The following is a 22,145-nucleotide window of genomic DNA, read 5'->3' on the forward strand; positions in this document are numbered from 1 at the left end:
TATAATAGGTTCCAGTTTCATCCACCTCATTAGAACTGATTCAAATGTATTCTTTTTAATGGCTGAGTAATACTCCATTGCGTATATGTACCACAGCTTTCTTATCCATTCATCTGCTGGGAAATCTGGTCAACCACTTGTAAAAGAATGAAACTAGAACACTTCCTAACACCATACACAAAAATAAACTCAAAATGGATTAAAGATCTAAACTTAAGACCAGAAACTATAAAACTCCTAGAGGAGAACATAGGCAAGCAATATTTTTTAAATGACATGAAAATAAAGAAAAAAACCCTAACCAACATTTACATTTGAATGTTGAAGATTTTAAATAGCATAGAGAAACTGTTTTTTTCTGTGATGTTGAATAAATCAATATAAATATAAAAAAATTTTTTTTTCGAGGAGATTGGACTTCAAAATTCTGTCTTCAATTCTGTTACTTTATGTTGTGGTTTCTATTTTAGATGAGTTGAAATTTTTTGAGATTTTTTAATACCATGTTTTCCATATTTTTTGTTTGTTATGTACATACTCCTTTAGTAGTAACATAGATCTCTTATTCAATGTTATTTCTTCTAAAAGTTTCTGATGTAGGAATTTTGTTTTCATAGGTAAATTTTGATTTTAGCTTTATTCCCCCCCACCCCCTCCCCCGCAATGGGACAGAAGTATACTAATTAATTATATACCTTTATGTATTTAAGCAATAGAGGGCAGGAATGAAAATGATAATGAACATTTACTGAGACTTGTGATAACCGGGTGGCTTCCCCAGTGGCTCAGTGGTAAGGACCCAGCTGCAATGTAGGATATGTGCAGGAGACACAGGTTCAGTCCCTGGATTGGAAAGATCCCCTGGAGGAGGAAATGGCAACCCACTCCAGTATTCTTGCCTGAAAAATCCTATGGACAGAGGAGTGTGGTGGGCTATAATCCATGGGGTCACAAGAGTCTGACACTACTGAGCATGCTCGCAGGCCAGGCAATGACGATTAAATAAGTAAGCACATACGAAATGCAACTGTGTGTGCTTTGCACATAGTGTTAGCTATGATGGTGACTATGCTGATATCATCCTCCCTTGGTTTATAGAACCCTCATTTAGGACACTGCATTTTTGTTACTAAAATTTCATGTTCCCATTTCTCCTAATTGACCTTTCCACCTCATGGCATAGTCATACTGCATATACCTACACTATCTGCCCAAATAATTGAAAGGTCCATTTCTCTTGCAGTGGGGTTCAATTTTCTTGATTTTAACATTTATTATTCTGCTACATTCCTGGGAAAATCTCATTGATTTTCAGCTGAAACACTTATATTTTTATTTTGAGTCACACGACTTATGGGATCTTAGTTCCCTGACCAGGAATCAAACCCAGGCCCTTAGCAGTGAAAATGTGGAGTCCTAACAACTAGACTGCCAGGGAATTCCCTCAGCTGAACCACTTATAAGCTACACGTGTAATATTCCTTGTAACTTGTCTGGATGTGGGTATAGACCTGCCTCTAAATTCATGATTATATTTCAAAAAGATATGGGTTAATGTTAGGGCCAGTACGTCTTTGTTCTCTTTGCAAAAAAAGCAAGGATTTATACTTAAATGGAAGATAAGATGAAACTTGATTTGGGAAACATCTCTGTAAATCTTTCATTATCAGAGAATTTACTCTCTCAACTATATTTGGGAAAGCCAGTCTGTTAAAGGTGTATTGTTATTAATCTCTCTCATTAACAGATGTCACAGAGGCTTGATGCACAGTGCCGACAACACTAACCATCTGGGCCCAGCAGGGCTACCAACTAACACAGCTAAATGGTTTATCACTCTTGGAAGTTAGAATATATAGTTTAAGGAAAAGTTTGATTCTTTCAACTGAAGTGATAGAAATAAAATGTGATAAATGATAGATACTATTACCAAATATAAAGTACTATTACGCATACTTATTAAAAGGCATACATTTTAAATATATGTTTTCAAAGCATCTCAGGTTTTCAGTTCAGTTCAGTCACTCAGTCGTGTCCGACTCTTTGCGACCCCGTGAATTGCAGCACGCCAGGCCTCCCTGTCCATCACCAATTCCCGGAGTTCAGTCAAACTCACGTCCATCGAGTCAGTGATGCCATCCAGCCATCTCATCTGCTGTCATCCCCTTCTCCTCCTGCCCCCATCCCTCCCAGCATCACAGTCTTTTCCAATGAGTCAACTCTTCGCATGAGGTGGCCAAAGTACTGGAGTTTCAGCTTTAGCATCATTCCTTCCAAATAACACCCAGGACTGATCTCCTTTAGAATGGACTTGTTGGGTCTCCTTGCAGTCCAAGGGACTCTCAAGAGTCTTCTCCAACATCACAGTTCAAAAGCATCAATTCTCAGCGCTCAGCTTTCTTCTCAGTCCAACTCTCACATCCGTACATGACCACTGGAAAAACCATAGCCTTGACTAGACGGACCTTTGTTGGCAAAGTAATGTCTCTGCTTTTTAATATGTTATCTAGGTTGGTCATAACTTTCCTTCCAAGGAGTAAGCATCTTTTAATTTCATGGCTGCCTTACTATACTTCGATTTTCATAACAAACTGAATTTCTGAAAACTTGCACTGTATGTCTTAACAGAACAATGAAAATGAAACTGCCCTACATTGTGCAGCTCAGTACGGACACTCGGAGGTAGTTGCTGTTCTCCTGGAAGAGCTCACCGATCCTACCATCAGAAACAGCAAGCTGGAAACACCTCTGGACCTGGCAGCCCTCTATGGACGGCTTAGAGTGGTCAAAATGATCATCAGTGCACACCCTAACTTAATGAGCTGCAACACCCGAAAGCACACACCACTACACCTTGCTGCACGCAACGGTCACAAGGCAGTTGTTCAGGTGCTGCTGGAAGCAGGAATGGATGTGAGCTGTCAAGTGAGTCTTCGTGTAGCTGTGCTTCCAAAACAATGGTGTTCTTGCTTTGCTTTGAGATACAGATGTTAAAATTTACATCTTAATTACATGTTAAATTTACAGGAAGAAATATTAACATTTTTAAATCAAGCAAATGGTCCACATGTATTTTTGTAACTACTAAATTCAAACTATCCTGCCACACTGTTAGGAAATATGAAGGGATATAAGCCCTAGTCTCTAACCTCATTCTAACTTGAGGGCTTTCCACATGAAAAATTATTACTAGATGGCAGTTATGTGTGGTCTTCTTAGTAATTGTTTCCTTTATTCCAGTATCTAGCACACAGCTTGACATACACCAGGAATTCAGTCTAAAACTGAGTGAATGAAAGAAAGAAATGAAATTGACTTTAATTTTTGAGTACGTACTTTGTGTTTAATATGTTGACACATTTAGAATCTGTATCTCACAGCTATCTTGTGGGATTGAGAGCTATTAAGTTTCAGTACAGAGGTGAGGAATCAGATTCAAAGACTAAGAAACTTGCCTAAGGACACATGACTCATAAACCCAGAATGTGAATCAAGATTTACTGATTAAAGTCCAGGCCTCTTTCTACAATAATGTACTTGCATACATGACTGATAAAGGAAGGATCACTATACCTAAAAGCAATAAGAAAATTTTTTTTTTTAAACTTTACCATTTGCATAGGTGAAAAACTTTCTCTTAAAATCTTCCTTGATCATCCTCAGAGCAGAAACCAATATTTCCCTGCAGTGCTCACAAATTCTTGTCTTCTGTGTTAATGTTCCTCCCTCCTACCCTCAAAATAATTCTAAATTTCCATACTAACTCTACACCAAGGATAGTTGAAGAGTATTCTGAAGTATGGTACTTTTTACTAGGCATTGGTGATACCATGATGAAAAAATAGATATGGTCTTCATTTCCACTAAACTTACAGTTTATTAAAGGGAATAGATAATCATATAACATTATAATGTAGTACTATAAGTGCTAAGATGAGGAATATTAGATTGATGTGGAACACGCAGGGAAAGTGTTACACTTTAGGGGCAAGCAATACTTCCTGACTGAAATTATATTTAAGATTTGACATGTAGTGTAGGTCTGTGGTTCTCAATTGTACTCCCTAGACCCTTATTATTGGGGCTTCCCATGTGGCACTGTTGTTAAAGAACCTGCCTGCCAAAGCAGGAGCTGTAAGCTGTGGGTTTATCTCTGGGTCAGGAAGATCCCCTGGAGGAGGGCATGGTACCCTGCAGAATCCCATGGACACAGGAGCCTGGAAGGCTACAGTCCATAGGGTCACACAGAGTTGGACACAACTGAAGCAACATAACACCACACACGCATCCCAGGTGACTGAGTCAGAACTCATGGTGGTGCCCAGAAATCTGGTCAGCAAGCTCTCTAGGTGATTCTGATTCAGGCTGAAGATTGAGAACTGGTGGTGTAGGTGATGGTGAGGTAAAGAGGGCTAGGAGTTCTATCCTGTCAGGCAGAAGGACCAGTTTTTGAGATTCTTGGGAAGAAAACAAGAGAATGATACTGAAGAAATGTTTAGTATGCTTGGAACATGAATAAGGTACAGAAGGTCTGGGGAGAGTTGGCATAGACAAGAGAGGATATGGAAAGGAAAGCAAGGAGAATATTTTCCAGGTTTTCTAAGCCACATTAAATTGTTGTGATTTTATTTGACATTAATATTTATTTACACATCTGTCTCCTCTGATAGAAAGTAAATGTACAACCTCAGAACACCACTTAACTATTCTTGGTGTAGCTGCTGCTGCTAAGTCGCTTCAGTCATGTCCGACTCTGTGTGACCCCGTAGACGGCAGCCCACCAGGCTCCCCCGTCCCTGGGATTCTCCAGGCAAGAACACTGGAGTGGGTTGCCATTTCCTTCTCTTGGTGTACAGTTGGTATTTAATTAATGCATGTTGAATTACATGAGCTCACTGGATGGTCACAAAAGCCTCGTGAGGTAGGCATTACTACTCTTATGTTATATCTGAGAATGACTGAGGGTGAAAGAAGATGAGTGACTTATAAACATAACAAGGTCAAATGGCTACACAGAAGCACAGATATTTCACAGACTCAAGCTTTTGGATTTTCTTTCTAGAGTCTCTTCTTTATTCCACACTCCTCTTCTGTCAGAGAGTGCTAAGATTAAAAACAATATGTATGGATGCATAAAAGGATATAATTTTTTTAACCTTAGCTCTCCTAATCTTTTTCCTTCTTCTTCTTCTTTTTTTCTAGACAGAAAAAGGGAGTGCACTCCATGAAGCAGCTTTGTTTGGAAAAGTGGATGTTGTGCGAGTTCTGTTAGAAACAGGTAACTATCATGATTCTCCATGGAGCTTATCTTGCCAAAAACTATTTGTACTCCAGAAGTAGACAAAGGAAAATGACACAATCCACCTCACCCCACATTACCCTTTTTACCTCACTCTAAATTGTATGTATGTAGAACCATGTAGGATTGAGCCTCAGTGTTAAGGAAAAAAACTGATATAAATGTTCATCTTCCTTTTCAATAGATTCTTTAATCAAAAGCTTTTAGAAGTGATAATTTTATGCTTTTAAATCATATTAAAATATATTAGAGAAACTACCAAAAGAGGGAGAAAATCTCTGCCTTCTATAGGAGAGAGGAATTGATCCCTGTGAAGCTGTGACAATTGCTTGGTTTATTAAATAATATACAATTTTCCCCAAGTTTCTATATTGTTAACAGTGGTAAACAGAAATTAGAGTTCCCTATCATTATAGGGGACTGGAATGCAAAAGTAGGAAGTCAAGAAACACCTGGAGTAACAGGCAAATTTAGCCCTGGAGTACAGAATGAAGCAGGGCAAAGGCTAATAGAGTTTTGCCAAGAGAACGCACTGGTCATAGCAAACACCCTCTTCCAACAACACAAGAGAAGACTCTACACATGGACATCACCAGATGGTCAACAGCGAAATCAGATTGATTATATTCGTTGCGGCCAAAGATGGAGAAGCTCTATATAGTCAACAAAAACAAGACCAGGAGCTGACTGTGGCTCAGATCATGAACTCCTTATTGCCAATTTCAGACTTAAATTGAAGAAAGTAGAGAAAACTACTAGACCATTCAGGTATGACCTAAATCAAATCCCTTATGATTATACAGTGGAAGTGAGACATAGATTTAAGGGCCTAGATCTGATAGATAGAGTGCCTGATGAACTATGGAATGAGGTTTGTGACATTGTACAGGAGACAGGGATCAAGATCTTCCCCATGGCAAAGAACTGCGAAAAAGCAAAATGGCTATCTGGGGAGGCCTTACAAATAGCTGTGAAAAGAAGAGACGCGAAAAGCAAAGGAGAAAAGGAAAAATATAAGCATCTGAATGCAGAGTTCCAAAGAATAGCAAGAAGAGATAAGAAAGCCTTCTTCAGCAATCAATGCAAAGAAATAGAGGAAAACAACAGAATGGGAAAGACTAGGGATCTCTTCAAGAAAATTAGAGATACCAAGGGAACATTTCATGCAAAGATGGGCTCGATAAAGGACAGAAATGGTATGGACCTAACAGAAGCAGAAGATATTAAGAAGAGGTGGCAAGAATACACAGAAGAACTGTACAAAAAAGATCTTCACGACCCAGATAATCACAATGGTGTGATCACTGACCTAGAGCCAGACATCCTGGAATGTGAAGTCAAGTGGGCCTTAGAAAGCATCACTACGAACAAAGCTAGTGGAGGTGATGGAATTCCAGTTGAGCTATTCCAAATCCTGGAAGATGATGCTGTGAACGTGCTGCACTCAATATGCCAGCACATTTGGAAAACTCAGCAGTGGCCACAGGACTGGAAAAGGTCAGTTTTCATTCCAATCCCAAAGAAAGGCAATGCCAAAGAATGCTCAAACTACTGCACAATTGCACTCATCTCACGTGCTAGTAAAGTAATGCTCAAAATTCTCCAAGCCAGGCTTCAGCAATATGTGAACCGTGAACTTCCTGATGTTCAAGTTGGTTTTAGAAAAGGCAGAGGAACCAGAGATCAAACTGCCAACATCTGCTGGATCATGGAAAAAGCAAGAGAGTTCCAGAAAAACATCTATTTCTGCTTTACTGACTATGCCAAAGCCTTTGACTGTGTGGATCACAATAAACTGTGGGAAATTCTGAAAGAGATGGGAATACCAGACCATCTGACCTGCCTCTTGAGAAATTTGTATGCAGGTCAGGAAGCAACAGTTAGAACTGGACATGGAACAACAGACTGGTTCCAAATAGGAAAAGGAGTATGTCAAGGCTGTATATTGTCACCCTGCTTATTTAACTTATATGTAGAGTACATCATGAGAAACGCTGGACTGGAAGAAACACAAGCTGGAATCAAGATTGCCGGGAGAAATATCAATAACCTCAGATATGCAGATGACACCACCGTTATGGCAGAAAGTGAAAAGGAACTCAAAAGCCTCTTGATGAAAGTGAAAGAGGAGAGTGAAAAAGTTGGCTTAAAGCTCAACATTCAGAAAATGAAGATCATGGCATCTGGTCCCATCACTTCATGGGAAATAGATGGGGAAACCGTGGAAACAGTGTCAGACTTTATTTTTTGGGGGCTCCAAAATCACTGCAGATGGTGACTGCAGACATGAAATTAAAAGACACTTACTCCTTGGAAGGAAAGTTATGACCAACCTAGATAGCATATTGAAAAGCAGAGACATTACTTTGCCAACAAAGGTTCGTCTAGTCAAGGCTATGGTTTTTCCAGTGGTCATGTATGGATGTGAGAGTTGGACTGTGAAGAAGGCTGAGCACCGAAGAATTGATGCTTTTGAAGTGTGGTGTTGGAGAAGACTCTTGAGAATCCCTTGGACTGCAAGGAAATCCAACCAGTCCATTCTGAAGGAGATCAGCCCTGGGATTTCTTTGGAAGGAATGATGCTAAAGCTGAAACTCCAGTACTTTGGCCACCTCATGCGAAGAGTTGACTCATTGGAAAAGACTGTGATGCTGGGAGGGATTGGGGGCAGGAGGAGAAGGGGACGACAGAGGATGAGATGGCTGGATGGCATCACTGACTCGATGGACGTGAGTCTGGGTGAACTGCGGGAGTTGGTGATGGACAGGAAGGCCTGGCGTGCTGCGATTCATGGGGTCGCAGAGAGTCGGACACAACTGAACGACTGAACTGAACTGATCCTTAAGGTGAATTTTCCTTCTAGTTAATTCATCATTAAAGTGGATTAAAGTGAAAGTCACTCAGTCGTGTCCAACTCTTTGTGACCCCATGGACTATACAGTTTATGGAATTCTCCAGGACAGAATACTGGAGTGGGTAGCCTTTCTCTTCTACAGGGGATCTTCCCAACCCAGGGATGGAACCCAGGTCTCCCTCATCGCAAGCAGATTCTTTACCAGCTGAGCCACAAGGGAAGCTCAAGAATACTGGAGTGGGTAGCCTATCCCTTCTCCAGGGGATTTTCCTGACCCAGGAATCGAACCAGGGTCTCCTGCATTGCAGGCAGATTCTTTACCAACTGAGATTTGAGGGAAGCCCAGTTAATTAATCAACTGAGTAGCTATTGTTTGTAAGCTTCAGTGATTTAAAGGGAAACTTTTAGAGAGAAAGCTCTGAAGGAACAACAAATTAGGCTTATTTGTCTCCATATGTGTATTATGATTGAAATAAAATTGAAACCAAAGTCAGATTTTTTTTTAAGATCAAAAGGCATAGATTCAAATTTATGCTTGTGAACAATATGTATGAGTCTTCTATGTTATAAACTATATTTAATGTGTTTATTTTCCTCAGTAAAAATGTTAAAAGTATTAGCAGACTGTTGCATTGTGATTGTTCTTATGCAAAGTTGAAATTTCCTGTATATGTAACTTTGATATGTAATGCAGTGATATAATAAATGAGGTAATCAATTAAATGTGTGCTGGTAACACGTTTCCATACAAATTTAAGCAAATATTTAATAATTTTATTATAATGAATTAACTTTTGAGTCCAGATCCTGAAAACTGGCTTTTGTTTGCAGTTAGATTTTTGGGAAGTTTATAGACATTTTTGCTATTTGCTACATTAAACTCTTTATAGTAAAACCTCTTTACCATAAATATTTTCAGAATTAAAAGGATTCCAAAGGTATTTCAGTTACACACATTAGGAAGTTTGCTCATCAGGTATTTGATGAGTATTGCTGATATTGAATATAATCATGTATAAATAAATGTGGAATATTTGACTTAGTATTTGGACAATAATTCAAAATAGTCCTACTTTTCCAACTTCCATGAATGCTAAAGTATTCTAAGACTGCTGTTATATTGCTTACATGGTACATTATTGTTATTTAGATCATATTATACAGAATATATAAATCACATGACCTTTATACTTTAGGAATTTACATTCTAATATTTTTCAACTTGATAGTCTACAGTTTAGTTAGGTAGTTATAACCTAAAATAGCTGTAATCTGAAAAGTTAATGTTTGAGTCAGTGCCCTCTAAGAGTTAATTCATTATCAAAAATGTTCCAAATCTTTGGCATCAGTAGACTTCCATCTTCTTTCTTACTAAAATCATGTGTGTGTGTGTGTGTGTGTGTGTGTGTGTGTGTAGGGCTTAATTAAAAAAAAAAAAAACTGCCTTAAGTGCTTTGTCTGCATACTTTTGAAATTAGAACAGTTTTGTATTGACAGTATCTTCTGGTGATACTCCACTGTGTACATCTTGTGGGTTTTTCTTTTTCTTTCAGGAATTGATGCCAACATAAAAGATAGCTTAGGAAGAACTGTCTTAGACATTTTGAAAGAACATCCATCTCAGAAATCTCTCCAGATTGCAACTCTCTTACAAGGTAAATAGTATTGAATGATGGATGAGTTTACCTTACAGTTAAGATTAAATTAAAACTGTCCTCGTTTTCTCTTGAGTTTTGAGTTAACATTTACTTTTGAATGAAGTTACTATTTGCATTTTTTTTCTGGTAGACTTTTAAACTAAAGAATAATGAATACCTTTTAATGTTTTATTTCTGTTTTTCAACTAAAATATTTTTTTCACTCACTTGATATTAAAAAGTATTTTTAATTAAACCTGTGTAATAAATATGTAGTTATGAACTTGAAGGTATTGGGGCCATAAAGTGGTGATGCTGAGGTATTATCTTACATTTGAATAATGCTTTAAGAATTTTCTGGCTTGGATTTTCTATTACTTTGTCTGATTTCTATAACTGTGAGGTAGATCAATCAAATATTCTTCTTCTTCTTTTTGCACATGAGGGAAATTGACACTCCAGGAAGCTAAGTGACTTGCTCAAACATATATCCTATTCCAAGTGGTAGAACTGATATATAAATGCTGAATTAACAACAACAAAATTGTCCTTTGTTGAAAGAGTACAGATTATTTGCTACCAAATCCAGTAATACAAGATAATTCAGTCTTGCCAGACTATGGGTTAATAAAGATCATTTGAGTATATCTGTAGTTAGTTTTGGTTATTAAAATAGATCTACTTAATGTTTGACAACCATCTGGGTACTATTTTTTCATTTGCAGGATACATACTTCCTCATTTGATTTTCTCTTTTTGCTTGGTGGTTAGGCCTGATGCTCAGTGTGTTCTCTTAAAAATACGGATGTTTTTTCTTTTCTTTGCATTTAGCTCCTACACTGCTCAGTGTGGATTATTCTCTACAGTCATTATAGACTGGCTGTGCATGTAATAAAGGGAGGTCGGTGGGTTTCATAGGATATCATTTGAGAAGCTGAATAGCAGCTTTCAGATGAATTAAAACCAAGTTGGGCAGGAGACATGTAGCTATAGGAGTCAACAAAGACCAAAGAGGGAAAGAGAACACTCACTACAGGAGGTCATTATGTTCTTTTCTCTCTTTATTTTCCAAAACCTCTCAGAAAACTTCTAGGCCCTACAATTTTCTTATTAATAAAGAAGTTAATTGCTAGTCAAGTGCTATAGAGATAAATCAGAGAAGAATACAAGTATGATTCTTTGTATTAATTGAAATTAAAATCAAGTTGAATGAAAGCTGAAAAATAAAAGAGTGGTATGCAAACTTTAAATCAGTCTTTGCCTTCTAGGCACTTTGTATTTCGTATTTGATTTTTGCCTCTAACTGAAGTTAAAAAAAACTGAGACTTGTGCCTAATATATCTTTTGGGAGAAGCAAATAAATGCCATCCACTGCAAAGGGGACATGACATAATTACAGGCACTTTTAACACATTGCATTGGTTCAACTTAGATGAAAATGTTATTATACAGGTGTTCTCTTAAATAGTCACGGTTTGTTCATTAGGTATGTAAATTTGTGATAGAGTATTTGCTACTTCTTTGAATTTTTATAGCTATTGTCAAATTTTAGAATGTGAACACATTATCTATATTCTCTGCATTCCTGGTGTTCAATCACTGGCACATTTAATATCTTATGAAAAAGTTTGTCATATTGCAGTAAATACAATTTATAGTAGGTAAAATTACTGTCTGGGTCAAAAATTGTAATGATAGAATGCCATATGCTGCTTTCTTTTCCTAGCAGAATTTGCCTAGTAGAATTGCTCTTAGGTAGAAACTATTTGGATAGTATGAAGACACAGGTGGTTGGCATGAAAGCACAAAGTGTCTTAACTGGATTTTAAGAAAAAAGGGGTGCCTTCTGAATAAAGAAGCACAAGTAAAAGATACCCTTGGTGAGGAGTCTATTGATTTAATCCCTTAGAGGCTACAAACTCTGATGAATGCCTTTTGGGCAATAGCAGATATAACTTGTTTAGATCACATACTTTTGGCTCATGCTGTGTTTCTGTAAAATTGAATTAGCTTTCAGCATTTAAAAATCTAGGATTTCAGATAACACTCCAGAGTTTTGGTTTCTCAAAAAATGCCAGGTTTCATTTTACTTCATGGCTGAACTTTAGATGGTGCATCTGCTCTCTGGTTAACCAGGCTCTGCAGGCTTTCTGTTTTTTTCTGTATCATTGAGATTAAATGTTAGTTGACATATCCCTGCATTCAGATGCTGTTTTCTTTATGATTGAGAGAAAAGTGAGATGATTCTTATATCTCTGTGTTTGCTATATACTAGCTGAATAAACATGGCCAAGTTAATAATCCTTCCCCTTTAGTTTTCATCTTTAAAGCTGAAATAATAATAGTACCTGTGTCATAGTTTTGAAAAGATTAAATGAGTTAATTATTATCAAATACTTAAAACAGTGCTGAGTGTATAGAAAGCTATGTTTAAGTTTTATTATTACTATATCCTCATCAAAGTTGGAAAAATGAGTGAGGTGCTGAGTGAAGAATACTGCTTCAAGAATAATGCAAAAAACATTATTTTTTTGTTGAACAACAGTTCAGTATGCAATTATGTTTATCTCACAAGATTGTAACACCATTGCAAATTATGCTTACCCCACTTCATTTATTTATGTTACCTGACTGGTTGTTATATGCATCTAAATTTTATATCCCTGTTTATGGACATGGTCTATTAAAAGCATCAGTCAGAGAGTTTTAAACCTCCAGATAGAATATATTTAAGGAAACCAAGGATGTTATTTATCTTCAACTGGTACATTTATTTTTAAGGAAAGAATGTGACAAAAGTTTACTTTTCATGAAAAGGATTCATGAGTCTCTCTTGAAATATTTTTTCTGTTTTAATTTAAAAGCTTTAAATTAATAGCTCCTCATGAAGAGCTTTTACTTTGGTTTTTTGAAGTTTTTTTGAAAAATTTAAGATATGAAGAAATAACTGAAAAAGTGTCCATCAAAAGTAAAACTAAGTTAGAGTTTTTAACATATATGAATTCAAGTATGTAATTTCAAAAACTTATATACACAGAATATTTAGAAGGCGCGGGAAGACCAACAGTCCTTGAAGAGCACATACAGGAAGATATGACGCAAGAAACACGTATTTCATCTCCTGTTGAATCTCCTTCCCAGAAGACCAAAAGTGAGTAGCTAATTGTAAAACCCTTGAGATGATATTAGACTGTTATGCACAATTTTATGCTGTATGCACAAAAGGGCTCAAACTTGTGAAAATTTAAGGTCTAATAAGTTATATCTTATATTCTATATTTTATCCATTATTCAGTCAATATTTATTGAGCTCCTACTGTTTATCAGACACTATTCTTAGTCCTGAGATACAGTGGTGATCAAGGGAAATAGCAATCCCTGCTGACATGAAGCTTACATTGAGTGGATATTTCACAGTTGACTTTTCCCCCCTAAAATATGTTTTTCAGTTCAGTTCAGTCGCTCAGTCGTATCCAACTCTTTGCACCCTTAAGGTAGACTAAAAAACATATATCTTGAGTGTAACTGCTGTTTTTTTTTTTTTTTTTTAGAATAAATCATTGGGATAAAGTTGCTTTCTGAGAATAATTAGAAAAAAATGCGTATTTGCATTTAACTTATGAAATATTCATGTCCATAGTTGATGCATATTATATATCTGTTCCTTCTGTTATCCCTTTAATGGTTATATAATTATTTGTTTAAATATGTTCTACTATTTGTTTTTGTTGAACCTAGAAAGTAGAATCCCAGCACTATTTCAATTTTTTTAATGTTGAATGAATTCTGTCACTAAAGTAAAATGCCCACAAATACTTGGGTTGAGGTCCCCAACCTCCAGAATCTAATGCCTGGTGATATGAGGTGGAACTGATATAACAGTAATAAAGTACACAATAAGTGTAATTGCATGAATCATCCCAAAACCATCCCCCCAACACTGACTGTGGGAAAATTGTCTTCCACAAAACCAGTCCCTGGTGCCAAAAATGTTCAGGACTACTGTTCTAAAAGACTTTTGAGATTAAATGCTATTATAAGTGAAGTTTTAGGAATTGTAATTCCAAATGATTTTATTTACTACATTTGTGTAAACCTTCAGTACTTACTTTTATTTTGATAAAGAAAAAAATAGACAAAATTGGAATTTCTTTTTGTCTTTTAATATTATTGTACTAATTATGGTTTCAGTTCAGTTCAATTCACTCACTCAGTTGTGTCCAACTCTTTGCAACCCCATGAACTGCAGCACGCCAGGACTCCCTGTCCATCACCAACTCCTGGAGTTTACCCACTCACGTCCATTGAGTCGGTGATGCTATCCAACCATCTAATCCTCTGTTGTCCCCTTCTCCTCCTGCCTTCAATCTTTCTCAGCACTAGGGTCTTTTCAAATGAGTCAGCTCTTCGCATCAGGTGGGCAAAGTATTGGAGTTTCAGCTTCAACATCAGTCCTTCCAATGAACACCCAGGACTGATCTCCTTTAAAAAGGACTGGTTGTATCTCCTTGCAGTTCAAGGGACTCTCAAGAGTCTTCTCCAACACCACAGTTCAAAAGCATTAATTCTTTGGTGCTCAGCTTTCTTTATAGTCCAATTGTAAATCCATGCATGACTACTGGAAAAACCATAGCCTTGATGAGACGGACCTATGTTGTCAAAGTAATGCCTCTGCTTTTTAATATGCTGTCTAGTTTGGTCATAATTTTTCTTCCAAGGAGCAAGTGTCTTTGAATTGCATGACTGCAGTTTCCATCTGCAGTGATTTTGGAGCCCCCCAAAATAAAGTCTGTCACTGTTTCCACTGGTCCCCATCTATTTGCCATGAAGTGATGGGACCTGATGCCATTATCTTCGTTTTCTGAATGTTGAGCTTTAAGCCCACTTTTTTACTCTCCTCTTTCACTTTCATCAAGAGGCTCTTTAGTTCTTCTTCACTTTTTGCCATACGGGTGATGTCATCTGCATATCTGAGGTTATTGATATTTCTCCTGGAAATCTTGATTTCAGCTTGTGCTTCATCCAGCCCAGCGTTTCTCATGATGTACTTTGCATAAAAGTTAAATAAGCAGGGTGATGATATACAGCCTTGACATACTCCTTATCCTATTTAGAACCAGTCTGTTGTTCCGTGTCCAGTTCTAACTGTTGCTTCCTGACCTGCATACAGATTTCTCAAGAGGTAGGTCAGGTGGTCTGGTATTCCCATTTCTTTCAGAATTTTTCACAGTTTATTGTGATCCACATTGTCAAAGACTTTGGCATTGTCAATAAAGCAGAAATAGATGTTTTTCTGGAACTCTCTTGCTTTTTCCATGATCCAGTGGATGTTGGCAATTTGATCTCTGGTTCCTTTGCCTTTTCTAAAACCAACTTGAACATCTGGAAGTTCACGGTTCACGTATCACTGAAGCCTGGTTTGGAGAATTATGAGCAGTACCTTACTAGTGTGTGAGATGAATGCAATTGTGTGGTAGTTTGAACATTCTTTGGCATTGCCTTTCTTTGGGATTGGAATGAAAACTGACCTTTTCCAGTCCTGTGGCCACTGCTATGTTTTCCAAATGGTGGCATATTGAGTGCAGCACTTTCACAGCATCATCTTTCAGGATTTGAAATAGCTCAGCTGGCGTTCTATCACCTCCACTAGCTTGGTTCATAATGATGCTTCCTAAGGCCCACTTGACTTCATATTCCCAGATGTCTGGGTCTAGGTGAGTGATCACACCATTGTGATTATCTGGATGTGAAGATCTTTTTTTGCACAGTTCTTCTGTGTATTCTTGCCACCTCTTCTTAATATCTTCTGCTTCTGTTAGGTCCATACCATTTCTGTCCTTTATTGAGCCCATCCTTGCATGAAATGTTCTTTGATATCTCTAATATCTTGAAGAGATCTATAGTCTTTCCCATTCTATTGTTTTCCTGTATTTCTTTGCACTAATCACTGAGGAATGCTTTCTTATCTCTCCTTCCTATATTTTGGAACTCTGAATTCAAATGGGTATATCTTTCCTTTTCTCCTTTGCTTTTGGCTTCTCTTCTTTTCACAGCTATTTATAAGGCCTCCCCAGACAGCCATTTTGCTTTTTTGCATTTCTTTTTCTTGGGGATGGTCTTGATCCCTGTGTCCTATACAATGTCCATAGTTCATCAGACACTCTATCAGATCTAGTCCCTTAAATCTATTTGTCACTTCCACTGTATAATTGTAAGGGATTTGATTTAGGTCATACCTGAATGGTCTAGTGGTTTTCCCTACTTTCTTCCATTTAAGTCTGAACTTAGCAATAAGGAGTCCATGATCTGAGCCACAGTCAGCTCCCGGTCTTGTTTTTGATGACTGTATAGAGCTTCTCCATCTTTGGCTGCAAAGAATATAATCAATCTGATTTCAGTGTTGGCCATCTGGTGATGTCTATGTGTAGAGTCTTCTTTTGTGTTGTTAGAAGAGGGTGTTTGCTATGACCAGTTTGTTTTCTTGGCAAAACTCTTATTAGCCTTTGCCCTGCTTCATTCTGTACTCCAAGGCCAAATTTGCCTGTTACTCCAGGTGTTTCTGACTTCCTACTTCTGCATTCCAGTCCCCTATAATGAAAAGGACATCTTTTTGGGGGTGTTAGTTCTAAAAGGTCTTGTAGGTCTTCATAGAACCATTCAACTTCAGCTTTTTCAGTGTTACCCGTTGGGGCATAGACTTGGATTACCGTGATATTGAATGGTTTGCCTTGGAAATGAACAGAGATCATTCTATCATTTTTGAGATTGCATTCAAGTACTGCATTTTGGACTCTTTTGTTGACTATAGTGCCTAGTCCATTTCTTCTAGGGGATTCTTGCCCACAATAGTGGATATAATGGTCATCTAAGTTAAATTCACCCATTCCAGTCCATTTTAGTTCACCAATTCCTAAAATGTCAATGTTCACTCTTGCCATCTTCTGTTCGACCACTTCCACTTTGCCTTGATTCATGGACCTAACATTCCAGGTTCCTATGCGATATTGCTCTTTATAGCATCCGACCTTGCTTCTGTCACCAGTCACATCCACGACTGGGTATTGTTTTTGCTTTGGCTCCATCCCTTCATTCTTTCTAGAGTTATTTCTCCACTTATCTCCAGTAGCGTATTGGGCACCTACCAACCTGGGGAGTTCCTCTTTCAGTGTCCTATCTTTTTGCCTTTTCATACTGTTCATGGGGTTCTCAAGGCAGGAATACTGAAGTGGTTTGCCATTCCCTTCTCCAGTGGACCACATTTTGCCAGAACTCTTCACCATGACCTGTCCATCTTGATGCCCTACACGGCATGGCTTAATTTCATTGAGTTAGACAAAATGTGGTCCATGTGATTAGATTGGTTAGTTTTCTGTGATTGTGGTTTCAGTCTGTCTGCCCTCTGAGGCCCTCTCTCAGTGCACACTGTTGTACTGAGGTTTCTCTTACCTTGGAGGTGTTAGTACCTTACTTTCAGCAAAATAAACTTTCTGATAATTTTGTTTGCCATGTTTTGAGTTCTAGCACTATTCTGGTTATATTTTTATTATTTAGCATGAAGTTTTAAAAGTATTCTTTTTTGAACCTTCTGAAAAATTACTCTCTTCTTATAGGTGAAACTGTGACTGGTGAATTATCAAAACTCTTGGATGAAATAAAGCTCTGTCAAGAAAAGGATTATTCATTTGAAGATTTGTGCCACACAATATCAGACCACTACTTAGATAATTTGAGCAAGATTTCAGAGGAAGAACTTGGGAAAAATGGAAGCCAGAGTGTAGTAAGTAAGGGGGGAAAGAAGACAATATGTCTGTCTTTGCCAGTTCATTGTGTATCTGAAAACCATGGGATTTATGTGTTATCTTACCTTTAGATTTAGCCAGGGTCAAATGTCAGGCTCCCCATTGCGCTTCCCTGATATTTATTGGTGTTTCATTCTCACAGCATGTGTAGGGAAGAAATGCTTTGATAAATCACTTATGGTTTGTGATGATCTCACCACTGTTAGGCCCTTGTAGCATATAAATTCATAGTCCCTTTGATTAAGTTCTTTTAGTTTTATTTGGCATAATGACTGATTTCCAAAGAAAGAAGAAAACCTTCCTTTTGTCTTTTTTCCCTGTTTTCTCTGTCATCTGAGTCTAATACCATCTTGAAGAAGAAAGACATAGCTGAGCCATGAGTGTATACTTCCTGCCCACTTTATAAATCATAGTAGGAGAGCATCACTGTGGATAGTTTGACCTGAATATTTTCATAATCTTACACAAATCCCAATAGTTTGCATGCAAACTGTAAGCTCAGAATCTGAATCATGAGTAAGAGATTCTTGCTTAGTTGAATTTTTATATTGATACAATATCAAGAAAAACTATAGAGAATCAGTCAGTTTAAAGTCAAGATTTTTGTATCTGTCTTTAGTCCGATAGAAGGATTTATAGGATGCATTGGTATTAAAGGAAATGCATTATTATGATATGAAACCTTTTATCACTTTTAGTACTTAATTTGTTATGGAAATATTATATGTTCTTCAAAAACTGGTAATAGAGTGGATTGTGTTAAGTATGGCATTTTATTGATGAAGGCTAAAAAAACTTTTCTAAGTATACTGACTCTTATGAGAGCATTTACTTCATTTAGTTACTCACTATTACTTAAAGTGACACTTTCCCAGGGTAGTATTTGCTAGTCTAGGTCCAAGGCCAGTCATACCTTCTAGGCCTGTTTTTTTTTTTTTTTTTCCTTTTACTGTGTTTTGAAAAACATCACATTATTGGCTCCAATAAAAGCTCTTTATGAGTATAATTATTCATAATTGATTAAGTATATGTATAATGAAGTAAATACTTGTAGGTTTTCCCAAATGATATTTTATAGTAATGAAATATTTATTGTACTAACTTTAATGTTAGGGCAAAACTCCTTGTTTTTTTTTTTTTTTAAATCTACAACAGGCCTATGCTAACTCAAATTATAAACCAGTTACATTTCCACATTTCCTTGAAAGTTGATTAGAAATTAAGACATATTTATCCTACATAAACAATACATAGTATTTAGGTCCATATCTAAAGATATCTCTAAAGTGGCTACTTCTGGTCTTCTATTTCTCAACCCACAAATTTTTCTGAAAGACCTGATATTCTAGACCAGTGGTTTCAAAACTTATCTTGTTATGTACCAGTAGTAAACAAATTTTGAGCAAACATCCCAAATGTATTTATTTATTATTTTTAAGAATATATGCTATAAATTATGGGGCATATACTACAAGAGAAATTCAAGTGAGGATGATTAAGTATAAAATGGATGATCTAATCTTTTTCTTTTATTCAGTTGGTATCTTGTGCACCCTAGGGTCTGCATGCTCTACTTGGAGACCATAATTCAAACATATCTTTTGAGTAGTGATGGCAAGGGCTTTTGGCATTGAGAGGGTGACATAATTTGGGGTGAGTGGTGGCCAATTTTTTTTGTAAGTCAAAGACTGGTTTTTTTTTGTAAAAAAAAAAAAAAAGACTGTGACAGTACTAAGGGAGAAATAAATGCTCCTAAGTTGAACTTAAGTTCAAAATTCAAGCTTATATGTCCATAAAAGCCATCACTCTTTGTTCCTGTAATGAAACTTTATATTGTGTTCTTTGAAAATATTATCATATGAAAATATTAAAGGTTACATGAAGCAGAAAAGCAGAGGGTACACATGAGTAAGAGCAAATAGTTCTATTTACCTGGAATAATAATGTTCATAAAGAGGGACAATGGAGATAAGATTAGAAGATAGAATGAGTTCAGGCCATGGATGATTTTGAATGTCAGGCTGAGAAGTCTGGTATTTATTTTTTAGGAAATGAGAAAAATCTAAAGGATTTTAGATGCATAAAATACATTATTGAAAGTTGACTTTCAGAAGTTGAATCTGATAGAAACCTGTTATTGAATATTTAAAAAGCAATGCAATTTATTTAACTCTTCTCTACAGCCTGTGTTGTATTTGGTTAATTCCTGTTTTGTTGAATGTCTATTTCTATTTATCAAGAATGTTTTTCCAAGTTTTTAAAATGAATTATACTCTCAAATTATACAAAAAATTTATCTGAGTACTTATAGATCATTTAATATAAATGGTCATTACAGTGTTGTGAGCTGTAGCACTTATAATAGCAATAATGAGACGTGGTTTCTAACTTCGAGGAGTTCAGAATTTCTGCTCCAAGAAGTCTTAAATCACTGTGTGTAGACGAGACTAATATAAAAAACAAATAAATATTATAAGAATTGACATTTATTAGGTGCTTGCTATTTGATGTTTTAATGCTTTATATTACTTAAGCCACCTAATCCATACAGTAATCCTAATAATGGAGTTATAGACTTGGACATGACTCAGCTGGTAAGTTACAGATTTAGGATTCAAACTCAGAGCCAGTGTCATTAATTCCCAGCTCTATTTCTTATAATAAATTACCCTGTAGCCAAAGGAAATTTTTTTAAGGAAGAGATGAATGATTTATAGGTATTCATTGACATCTTCATGGAGGTAGGGAGAAATTAAATCTTAATCTGGAGGAAGGGGAAATAATCTCTGCACTTGTATTGGAATGAATGAATGGGAGAGAATTTCAGTCTGCAGAAACATAATGTGCAAAAGCCCAAAGGTAAGGCCTAGCACTTAAAATGAGGATAATTTACCATGAGAGTTTGTTTTGAAAAGTAGTAGAGAGTGAAGCTGGATAAGTCATAATAATTTTTAACATTGACATAACACTTTTTATTAATTGATTTAATCCTCACGCTAACCCTGTGAGATAGGTAGTATTACTCCTCCCATTTTATAGATAAGAAAAATGGAGGCACAGAGAACTTGTATGTCCTTCCTAAGTTTACACAGTAAATGCCAGTCTGGTATTTACTGGATCTGGACAAAGGCAGTCTTACCACTCAACTATTCGTTACAGAACAGGGGAGATAATTAGATTGGGAAGCTAGTCAGAAGTTTAATTTTGATGCTGAGGAGAATAACTCTTGAGTATGGGAGTCCATTTATGAAGATGACATTTTTAGAAGTTAGAAGTGGTACCTCGATGTCAGATGTTCTGGGGAGAGACTCAAACAGTGATTCTTAGCAATGGTTGTACATTAGACTTATCTAGAAAGCTTCAAAAAATGCAGACATCCTCAGCTACCATGGCAGAACAACTGAAACAGAATTGTTTTGGGTGATTCTGAGCATTGTTCTTTAAAAAACTATTACTAACATGTATCTAATTGGTCTAGAGGACCAAAAATCTGCTAGGACCTTACTGAAGTTTGGAATTTTAGAATTACAGAATTATGGAATTTTAGATCTAAATAAATCTCAGACTTCTGGTGCCCAGCCTAATTCTACTGTGCAGTTTAAGAGCTCTCTTGAAGTAGGGAGGTTTCAGTTCATCATTAAGGAAAATTCAAACTGTTCAGCCATAATCATAAGTTGCAGTTATTTCTATATTATAATGGAATGTTAAATGTGGAAAACACTTTTGTTTATTATTCACATTACTGGCTGAAGGACAGGTGTTTGAGTTCCGTTAAAATTTAAGTTTATATGATATGAAACGTTCAACTTATTTGTTGTCATATGACAGATAATTTCAGAAGTAATTTAGAAGAAATCAAAGTAAAGGAAAATCTGTTATGTAGCATTTATGTTTTTAATAAATGTATTTTACATATTAATGACTTGGCTTGAATTTTTTAGGTATTTTAACTATTCTTTGTCATTTTAACTTTTATTGCCTTTTTTATCCAATAGAGGGCACTCTAATTCAGTAATTTAAAATATAAAATCAGCCATCTTACGTAAGAACTTTTATTTTTGAATTGGAGATTTTGGTTTTATTAAAATATTAGCCTTAAGATGGTAGTTTGAAAAATTTTACTAAAATAAGTGAATTAGGAATTAAATTCTTACAATGATTTGAATGTATTTGATAGAAGGTTTTACATTTAATGTGAAAGGAAGCTCAAGTTAAAATTGCATTTTATCTTGCATAATTTTAATTCAAAAGTCAGTCTGTTTTAAGTTCTTTTATAATATGCAAATGGAATCATTTTCTAAGTTGAATTAAGGCATTATATAATCTAGAATGTAAATTTTGAAAAAATATAAATATCTTCACATTCTTTATCAACCCCTGAAACTTAGATTTTTGAAAGAATATAAAATTATCTGAAAAACATTTTCTAGTCATTTCATTTGTTTTCCCAAGTCATGTATCAGCTTTCCCTCTGTGTGTAAACAATGTACACACTTTTAAAATGTGAACATACCATGCCTTAGAGAAATTTGATGATAGCATAAAGATCTTTAGAG

The 22,145-nt window shown here is 36.2% G+C and overlaps 1 protein-coding gene across 4 annotated transcripts in view; it reads left to right on the plus strand.

Moving 5' to 3' along the window:
* ANKS1B (ankyrin repeat and sterile alpha motif domain containing 1B) overlaps positions 1-22,145 on the plus strand; it is a 1,160,059-nt gene that overhangs the window by 167,476 nt on the left and 970,438 nt on the right. For all 4 annotated transcript variants that reach the window (XM_025285022.3, XM_025285025.3, XM_025285027.3 and 1 more), the window contains exons 4-8: positions 2,629-2,925; positions 5,203-5,278; positions 9,707-9,808; positions 12,828-12,941; positions 17,401-17,567. In XM_025285022.3, the coding sequence (XP_025140807.3) occupies positions 2,629-2,925; positions 5,203-5,278; positions 9,707-9,808; positions 12,828-12,941; positions 17,401-17,567 (756 nt within the window). The remainder of the gene's footprint in view (positions 1-2,628; positions 2,926-5,202; positions 5,279-9,706; positions 9,809-12,827; positions 12,942-17,400; positions 17,568-22,145) is intronic.

Source organism: Bubalus bubalis, chromosome 4 (genome assembly GCF_019923935.1).
Source record: "Bubalus bubalis isolate 160015118507 breed Murrah chromosome 4, NDDB_SH_1, whole genome shotgun sequence".
Taxonomy (NCBI): domain Eukaryota; kingdom Metazoa; phylum Chordata; class Mammalia; order Artiodactyla; family Bovidae; genus Bubalus; species Bubalus bubalis.